Source organism: Centroberyx affinis, unplaced genomic scaffold, assembly GCF_046629955.1.
Source record: "Centroberyx affinis isolate AG114_WGS23_722 - 3 ecotype Tasmania unplaced genomic scaffold, CSIRO-AGI_Caff_v1 ptg007609l_1, whole genome shotgun sequence".
NCBI classification, from domain to species: Eukaryota; Metazoa; Chordata; class Actinopteri; order Beryciformes; family Berycidae; genus Centroberyx; species Centroberyx affinis.
Window position 1 is genome coordinate 1 of NW_027283840.1, and position 9,867 is coordinate 9,867.

General features: G+C 44.9%; 1 protein-coding gene across 1 annotated transcript; it reads left to right on the plus strand.

The window, feature by feature from the left end:
* Positions 1 to 47: 47 nt before the first annotated feature.
* LOC139639736 (integrin alpha-3-like) lies at positions 48 to 9,648 on the plus strand (the record flags this gene model as incomplete). Its single annotated transcript, XM_071513887.1, has 7 exons — positions 48 to 162; positions 2,738 to 2,826; positions 3,324 to 3,460; positions 4,156 to 4,262; positions 4,366 to 4,458; positions 5,520 to 5,579; positions 9,492 to 9,648. Coding segments are annotated over exons 1-7 (662 nt in total), but the record flags the coding sequence as incomplete, so codon positions are not given.
* Between the last annotated feature and the right edge of the window lie 219 nt (positions 9,649 to 9,867).

Here is a 9,867-nt window from a genome sequence, read left to right on the forward strand (position 1 = left end):
CTCTTAACTCATGTCACGTGTCTCGTCTCTACAGGCTATTGGTCGGAGCTCCCAAGGAGAAGGCGGAGCCTCATGTTTCAGCCAATCAAACGGGAGGAGTGTACAGCTGCCCTATCACCGTAAACCAATCAGATTGCTCCAGGATGAATCTCATTGGCTCAGGTCAGACTGACATTTATCAATGACCAATCAATTTAAAGCAATTTAAACTGCAGTCATCATGTTAATAACAATAATAATAATACATTTATTTATTTGTATAGCATTTATTATAAAAACGTATTAGAAAATAGATTTTAAATGGAAAACACACAGTGAGAGAATACATGAGCGGAGGGAAAGAGGCGGAGTTTGGAACCTGAGCAGAGACTGCAGGGGGTGGGGGGGGGGGGGGGGGGGGGAGTTTTGGTTGGTTGAACACCAGACGGGCTGCAGCGTTCTGATTGGCTGTAAAGGTCCAATGGCAGAGGGTCGCCCGGCCAGAAGAACGTTGCAGGAGTCCAGGAGGGAGAGGACAAGATCCTGGACCAGAACCTGGACCAGGAGCTGAGACGCTTCCCTCCTGAGGAACGGGTGAATTTTGCAGATGTTGTAGAGGGAGAACCTGCAGGAGCGGGTCGTGTCTGCAGAGCAGGACAGCTGCTGGTCCAGGATCAGCCCGAGGCTCTTGGCAGGGAAACACAGTGGTGTTGTCAGTGGAGATAGAAGTCTGTGAGAGGAAAATCTTTCCCTGGGAGAAAGAGTAACTCCGTCTTGTCAAGACTGAGCTTGAGGTGGAGAACAGACATCCAAGAGCTGATGTCTTTGAGACACGAGGAGACGCTCCATCAACTTGTGTATCTGAGGGGAAGCAGAGGGAGAGCTGGGTGTCGTCAGCATAGCAGTGACAGGAGAAGCCATGAGAGGAGATCACATGGCTGAGGGATTTAGTATAGAGAGAGAACAGCATGGGCCCCAGGACTGAGCCCTGAGGGACACCGGTGCTAAGAGAGCAGGGTCTGGACAGAGATCCTCTCCATGAGACCTGGTATGAGCGGTTAGACAGATGGGATGAGAACCAGGAGTCTGCAGATCCAGTGATTCCCAGTTCAGAGAGGATGGAGAGAAGGATTTGGTGTCCGCTGTATCAAAAGCAGCAGACAAGTCAAGGAGGACGAGGACAGAGGAGAGGGAGGAAGCCTGGCAGAGTGCAGGGCCTCTGGGACCACAAGGAGAGCAGTCTCAGTAGAGTGAGAAGCCTTGAGACCGGATTAAAGAGGGTCCAGGAGGTCGTTCTGGGAGAGAGAGAGAGAGAGAGAGAGAGAGAGAGAGTTGGTTGGAAACTGCTCACTCAAGGGTTTTGGATAGAAAGGAGAGAAGAGATCCAGGTCTGTAGTTCTGGATAGCAGCAGGGTCAAGGGAGGCTTTCTTCAGAAGAGGCTTTGGCAGACTCTGGCAGTCTGTAGAGCAGCTGGAGCAAGACCTGAGGACAGGGAGGAGTTGATAAGAACAGTGAGGAAGGAGTGATGTTGGTGGATTGGTTTGGAGAAGAGTGGAAGGGAGAGAAGGGGGCAGGTGGAGGCTCGGCTAGACCTGATAAGTGTGACGAGATCTTCTGGGGAGAGGGGAGAGAAGGAAGCAAGCCCAGGGACCCGGGGCAGAGAAACAGGTTTGGAGTAAAGAATAGTGCTGATAGTGTCCAGATGATGGAAGGAACAGATGATGTCATCCACCTTCTTAGCAAAGTAGGTGACAAAACCATCAGCTGAGAGGGAGGAGGGAGGGGGCAGGGAGGGAAAAAAAAGAGAAAAGGTTAAGGAAGGACAGAGATTGAAATTTGTCTGGCTGGATGTTGAAGTCACCCAGAAGAAGTGGAGTGGAGGTCCATCCTCAGGAAAGAGGGAGAGGAGGACATCCATGGATGGGGGGGGGGGGGGGTAGATCACCACAGGAGCTGGACAGGTCGAGATACAGAAACAGCATGGGATTCAAAAGAGGATATTGAGAGATGTGAAAGAGGAAATTAAAGTGTAAGTCCACTTGGGTGAAATGAGGAGTCCAGTGCAGAGAGCATGTTGTTATACTGCTATACTAACAGTGACTCCGCCCCTTCATTTGATTGACAGCCTAAGTTGTGGCGTTTCAGGTCACCACACCAGCTGCTTCAGGCTGATCCGTGGTGTTTGTCAGTCTCCGTTCATTTCAATTCATTTTCAATGAGAGCTGTCCGTTGTCCGGGCAACGCTGATGACGTGTCCGTTTCTGTCAGATTTGTGACAGAAAGTTCAACCCAGTTGAACTTTTTCTGGATGGACGGATTTCACCGCAAATCAGAGGCATTCCTATCATTCCTAAAAAAAACGTACAGAAATCTATCTGTTAGTAATTCTGTCCGTTTTCTTCACCCATCATCATTTACTAGACTTTCCAGCTCAACACAGGAACACAGCTAGACCAGCTAGCAAGCTAACTGACCAGAGGAGGAAGAAGAAATGTTTTCTAACTTCATTTTTCTCCAGCGATCCAAAGCTTCTCCAGTATAAATACCCTGTCTGCTCTTATCCTCTCAACATCACATTACATTATATTTTCCTTTCTCAGTCAACTGAGAAGTTAGTTATGTAACTAACTCAGTAACCATGATGACAGAAGAAAGGGACACCTTGATGACATGGTCATGGTTACTGAGTTACAGAAAGGAAAATCTCAGTATTTTAACACCGCTGGTTATCTTTACCTTCCCTGTCGCATGTTTCAGACGACCTGAACGAGGAAGACGACATTGTTGAAGACATGTGGTTGGGTGTCTCAGTAGCCAGTCAGGGACAGCCTGGGGGGCGGGTCCTGGTGAGTCTCTGTTTTCATTGGCTGACCAACCTGTGACTCACAATCTGTTTTGTGATACAAAGTGTTAATCTGGGTAGGAGATTGGATTGGAGAGTAGAGACTGATTTCAAGACTGGAGACACTGTTAACTAGCTAACTAACTGACTGACAGTTTAACTAACTGACTAGATAATTAGCTAACTAGCAAACTAGCTAACTAACTGACTAACTAACTAGCTAACTAACTGACTAACTAACTAGCTAACTAACTGATTGGCTAACTAGCTAACTGACTAACTAACCAACTAAGTCACTGACTAACTGACTGACTGCCCAGAGGTAAATCAGGGTTCATGGTTATGATTCCATTATAACTTCATCAACAGTAAAAGAGTATTTCATGAGTCTGTGTGTTGATGAATCTGTTTTCATAAATCTGACTCCAGCAGCACCATGACTACTAATTGAACAAACGATTATTAATTATTAACGATTGCCTAACCTCTCTCTCCATCCAGGCCTGCGGTCATCGCTTTGTTAAGATCTACGGAGCTTCCAAGCTGAGGCAAATGATTGGCAAGTGCTATCTCCGTGGCAACGACCTCCGGCATGACCCCAACGACATCCAGTGGCAGAACCCGGATCAGGTGTGCAGGTCAGAGACTCCTCTGTTCCTCTTCTGTTCCTCTTCTGTTCCTCTTCTGTTCCTCTTCTGTTCCTCTTCTGTTCCTCCGATGTTCCTCCTCTGTTCCTCCTCTGTTCCTCTTCTGTTCCTCTTCTGTTCCTCCTCTGTTCCTCCTCTGTTCCTCTTCTGTTCCTCCTCTGTTCCTCTTCTGTTCCTCCTCTGTTCCTCTTCTGTTCCTCCTCTGTTCCTCTTCTGTTCCTCCTCTGTTCCTCTTCTGTTCCTCCTCTGTTCCTCCTCTGTTCCTCTTCTGTTCCTCCTCTGTTCCTCTTCTGTTCCTCCTCTGTTCCTCTTCTGTTCCTCTTCTGTTCCTCCTCTGTTCCTCTTCTGTTCCTCTTCTGTTCCTCCTCTGTTCCTCCTCTGTTCCTCCGATGTTCCTCCTCTGTTCCTCTTCTGTTCCTCTTCTGTTCCTCTTCTGTTCCTCCTCTGTTCCTCCTCTGTTCCTCCGATGTTCCTCCTCTGTTCCTCTTCTGTTCCTCTTCTGTTCCTCTTCTGTTCTTCCTCTGTTCCTCTGCTGTTTGTCTCTCATTAAAAATGAATTAACTCTGTTGCCCTCCGTCTGAAAAGGCATCAAACTGTTATAGTGATGCTGCAGTTTCAGTAAGTGTGTGTGTGTGTGTGTGTGTGTGTGTGTGTGTGTGTGTGTGTGTGTGTGTGTGTGTGTGCAGTCATATTGGTGAGATCAACAAGGAGGTCATGTGCAACATGGGGATTTCTGCTGCCATCACCCAGACTGAGGTCATCGTGGGGTCGCCGGGAAGCTACGAATGGCAAGGCAGGATTCTATTCTATTCTATTTTATTCAGTTGTCCTCTACAGTTATTGCCTCCACACTCAGCTCATTGTGTGTGTGTGTGTGTGTGTGTGTGTGTGTGTAGGTAATGTCCATGTGTCGTGGATGAATCCAGACAGTCAGGACGACACGCGCAGGAGCTCCTTCCCCAACCAGGACCACCGCAACATCTATATAGGTGACTGTACCACTATAGACTGTACCACTATAGACTGTACCACTATATAGACTGTACCACTATATAGACTGTACCACTATATAGACTGCCATTATAAAGACTGTACCGTTATATAGACTGTACCATTATATAGACTGTACCACTATAAGACAGTACCGTTATATAGACTGTACCGTTATATAGACTGTACCGTTATATAGACTGTACCGTTATATAGACTGTACCGTTATAAAGACTGTACCATTATATAGACTGTACCGTTATATAGACTGTACCGTTATAAAGACTGTACCATTATAAAGATTGTACCGTTATATAGACTGTACCGTTATAAAGACTGTACCATTATATAGACTGTACCACTATAAGACAGTACCGTTATATAGACTGTACCGTTATATAGACTGTACCGTTATATAGACTGTACCGTTATATAGACTGTACCGTTATATAGACTGTACCACTATAAGACAGTACCGTTATATAGACTGTACCACTATAAGACAGTACCATTATATAGACTGTACCACTATAAGACAGTACCGTTATATAGACTGTACCACTATAAGACAGTACCGTTATATAGACTGTACCGTTATATAGACTGTACCACTATAAGACAGTACCGTTATATAGACTGTACCACTATAAGACAGTACCGTTATATAGACTGTACCACTATAAGACAGTACCGTTATATAGACTGTACCGTTATATAGACTGTACCGTTATAAAGACTGTACCATTATATAGACTGTACCGTTATATAGACTGTACCGTTATAAAGACTGTACCATTATAAAGATTGTACCGTTATATAGACTGTACCGTTATAAAGACTGTACCATTATATAGACTGTACCACTATAAGACAGTACCGTTATATAGACTGTACCGTTATAAAGACTGTACCGTTATATAGACTGTACCGTTATATAGACTGTACCATCTAGTCTACATGATTTGGTCTACACACCATCACATTACAAACATTAACATTTCTGTGTGTGTGTGTGTGTGTGTGTGTGTGTGTGTGTGTGTGTGTGTGTGTGTGTGTGCAGGCTACTCGGTGGCCCAGGCTCTTCACCTGTTGTCCCGGGACACTGTCACCATAGTAACAGGTAACGAGCTCGTCAGTCAGTTTGAGTGGATGTTTCAGTTGGTCTGAAGTGAGCTGGAGGCAGAATGAGACAGAGAGCAGAGGCCTGACAGTCTGAGCCTCAGGAAGTGATGTCACTGCTACAGTCTGAGCTCATCTGACAGCCTCAGGAAGTGATGTCACTGCTACAGTCTGAGCTCATCTGACAGCCTCAGGAAGTGATGTCACTGCTACAGTCTGAGCTCATCTAACAGCCTCAGGAAGTGATGTCACTGCTACAGTCTGAGCTCATCTAACAGCCTCAGGAAGTGATGTCACTGCTACAGTCTGAGCTCATCTGTTAGCCTCAGGAAGTGATGTCACTGCTACAGTCTGAGCTCATCTAACAGCCTCAGGAAGTGATGTCACTGCTACAGTCTGAGCTCATCTGTTAGCCTCAGGAAGTGATGTCACTGCTACAGTCTGAGCTCATCTGTTAGCCTCAGGAAGTGATGTCACTGCTACAGTCTGAGCTCATCTGACAGCCTCAGGAAGTGATGTCACTGCCTCCTAAATATTACCGGCTGAAGATCAGCTGTTCTCGGGTTTCAGTCACAGCTTCATTTGCATAATTCCTACGGGTTTTAGGCAAGTCAGAGCGCGGCGTGACGGGCCGTCGCCCCGAGCGACCCGGCCCCAGAGAGAGAGACAGAGAGAGAGAGAGAGAGAGAGAGAGAGACAGAGAGAGAGAGAGAGAGAGACTGAAAGAGACAGAGAGAGAGAGAGAGAGAGAGAGAGAGAGAGAGACAGAGAGAGAGAGACTCAGCAGAGGGAGGGGGGAGACTAAAGCCTGGTGTGGCAGCTGGATTTCTTTCAAACCTCCACATCAAAATGAAGCTCAGAATCTGTAGTTGTTTTACCTTTTAACATGTAACATGTATGTATCAGCCATAGGTTTCATGGAATTTAGTTACAAATAAAATAAAATAAGAGAGAGAGAGAGATGAAAAGTACAGTATACAGAGGATGAATGAAATATATTTCATAATTAAATATATGCCAATGGCTGTCAAGCAACGTTCAAGATTGTATGTGATTGTATGTGATCAATGTATCATTCTGATACTAAATAAATAAGTAAAAAAAAAATTATATACCAATATTAAATCAATATGATGCTTTGAAGGCACAAAAATTGCCTTGCCAATGAATATTAGGTTAGAAAATACAACATTTGCCCGATTTAACGTGACTTCCTGTATAAACCACGCCCACTTCCTGTCTTCTGTCTGAACACAGAGACAGAGACAGACACTGACGTCTCTGTCCACCTCTAGTCGCCAGGCAACAACAGTCACCAGCCAATGAGATCTCAGTCGGACGTACAAAACACAAAGCAGGAAGTGGACAGAAGTCCGTCCAGGATCACTGAGACCAAACAAACGTTTTTCCTCTGATGTTCCTCTTTCAGCTGATCTTTCTTTCTTCTTTGCTCATTTGTTCTTTCCTCTGCTCACGGTTTGTCTCGCTGTGATTGGCTGAGACAGAACGGCGAGGTCGAGGTTCCTGTAGACCAGGAGGATTCAAGCAGGTCCAGTCACTGAAATGTCTTCCCATCAAAGGTCCGAAGTGTCATCATGTCTAACCTGATGATTCGGAGGCCTGTGTGTAGATGTTGTGGCCTATATTTCAATATCATTTCAACAACATTTACTGATCGATTTCAAGAACTTTTCCCATACACACACACTGAACACGTGTGGAAAACAATCAGTAGCTTAAACATAATTAAAAGTATCACAATTATTGTCTAATTTCAAGTAAAAGAAAACAAGACAGTCTTCAGAATAAAATAGGAAAGTGCGTCTTTTTGAAATAGTGCCACAGTGCGTTTCCTCTTCTGACCGAAGTTTTCCGGCTGCGCGGTGTTTGGACCTTCGGGCCAATCACAGCGCTTAAAAACGGAAAACTCCACTCAACCGGGATGCTGGGCGACATTAAACAAACGCACCATTAAATGACCAGCAGACAGTTTAATGTGAGTGTGAAGTTCTTCCCAATTCATAACCCAGTGTGATGAAACACTGTGTTCAAGTGAGTTCAGCTTGTTTCTCTGAAGCAGCTGATCTGATCTGATCTGATCTGTTCTGATCTGATCTGTTCTGTTCTGATCTGTTCTGATCTGTTCTGATCTGATCTGTTCTGTTCTGATCTGTTCTGATCTGTTCTGATCTGATCTGATCTGATCTGATCTGATCTGTTCTGATCTGATCTGATCTGTTCTGATCTGATCTGATCTGATCTGTTCTGACTGATCTGATCTGATCTGATCTGATCTGTTCTGTTCTGTTCTGTTCTGATCTGATCTGATCTGTTCTGACTGATCTGATCTGATCTGATCTGATCTGTTCTGTTCTGTTCTGTTCTGATCTGTTCTGATCTGTTCTGATCTGTTCTGTTCTGACTGATCTGATCTGATCTGATCTGATCTGTTCTGTTCTGATCTGTTCTGATCTGTTCTGATCTGATCTGTTCTGATCTGTTCTGATCTGATCTGTTCTGTTCTGATCTGATCTGATCTGATCTGATCTGTTCTGTTCTGATCTGTTCTGATCTGATCTGTTCTGATCTGTTCTGTTCTGATCTGTTCTGTTCTGATCTGTTCTGTTCTGTTCTGATCTGATCTGATCTGATCTGTTCTGACTGATCTGATCTGATCTGTTCTGTTCTGTTCTGTTCTGATCTGATCTGTTCTGATCTGTTCTGATCTGATCTGATCTGATCTGTTCTGTTCTGTTCTGATCTGATCTGATCTGATCTGATCTGATCTGTTCTGACTGATCTGATCTGATCTGTTCTGATCTGTTCTGATCTGTTCTGACTGATCTGATCTGTTCTGATCTGTTCTGATCTGTTCTGTTCTGTTCTGATCTGTTCTGTTCTGATCTGTTCTGATCTGATCTGTTCTGATCTGTTCTGTTCTGTTCTGTTCTGATCTGTTCTGATCTGATCTGTTCTGATCTGTTCTGATCTGATCTGTTCTGTTCTGATCTGATCTGATCTGTTCTGTTCTGATCTGTTCTGATCTGATCTGTTCTGATCTGATCTGTTCTGATCTGTTCTGTTCTGATCTGTTCTGTTCTGATCTGTTCTGATCTGTTCTGATCTGATCTGTTCTGTTCTGATCTGATCTGATCTGTTCTGTTCTGATCTGTTCTGATCTGTTCTGATCTGATCTGATCTGATCTGATCTGATCTGATCTGTTCTGATCTGATCTGATCTGTTCTGATCTGATCTGATCTGATCTGTTCTGATCTGTTCTGATCTGATCTGTTCTGATCTGATCTGTTCTGATCTGTTCTGTTCTGATCTGTTCTGTTCTGATCTGTTCTGATCTGTTCTGATCTGATCTGTTCTGTTCTGATCTGATCTGATCTGTTCTGTTCTGATCTGTTCTGATCTGTTCTGATCTGATCTGATCTGATCTGATCTGATCTGATCTGTTCTGATCTGATCTGATCTGTTCTGATCTGATCTGATCTGATCTGTTCTGATCTGTTCTGATCTGTTCTGATCTGATCTGTTCTGATCTGATCTGATCTGTTCTGATCTGAAGCTTCACTCCTCTGAGTGATGAGCTGAAGATCTGCTCCTTCAGTCTGTAGCTGCTCCTGTGGAAAAAAACGCTCCACCAATCTTATTTTCATTAATTGATCAGAAACGGGTCGCGGTCCGGACAGAACCGTCTCTGGGTCCGGATCCGGATCCGGCCTGATGGAGACCGTCAGTTAGATCCTCTGAGACGCCGAGTCGGCAAATCTGCAGCGAGATTCAAACTGCAGAGGTTAAACGTGAGCAGAAGTGCTGCAGTGTGGAGCCGGCTTTAGTCGCACCGGCTGATCGATCGCTGATAGACTGATCGATCCATCCGTGTGTCGCCGTGTTGACGGACAGGGGCTCCTAAGGACAGTAAGGAGGACGGGCGTGGCTCGGTGTTGCTGGTGGCCTGGTTGCCTGGCGCCCGGCTGGCGGTGCGGCAGACTCTGCGTGGAGAGCAGACCGGATCCTACTTCGGCAACGCAGTCGCAGCAACCGACCTGAACAACGACGGGTGAGCAGCAATCCGGCAATCTATCATGCTGTCTGCCCAGTGCATGATGGGATACCTCCCCCCCAATCATATTTTATGTAGCAGAGTAGTTTCTATTATACTTCATGTAATATATTCTATAGATTCTATATGTTGTATACATCATGTTTCATTTTATAATGCAACACTAAGATTGTTTTATGTTCTTTGTGTTTGTGTATTATGACTTCTATTAGTGTG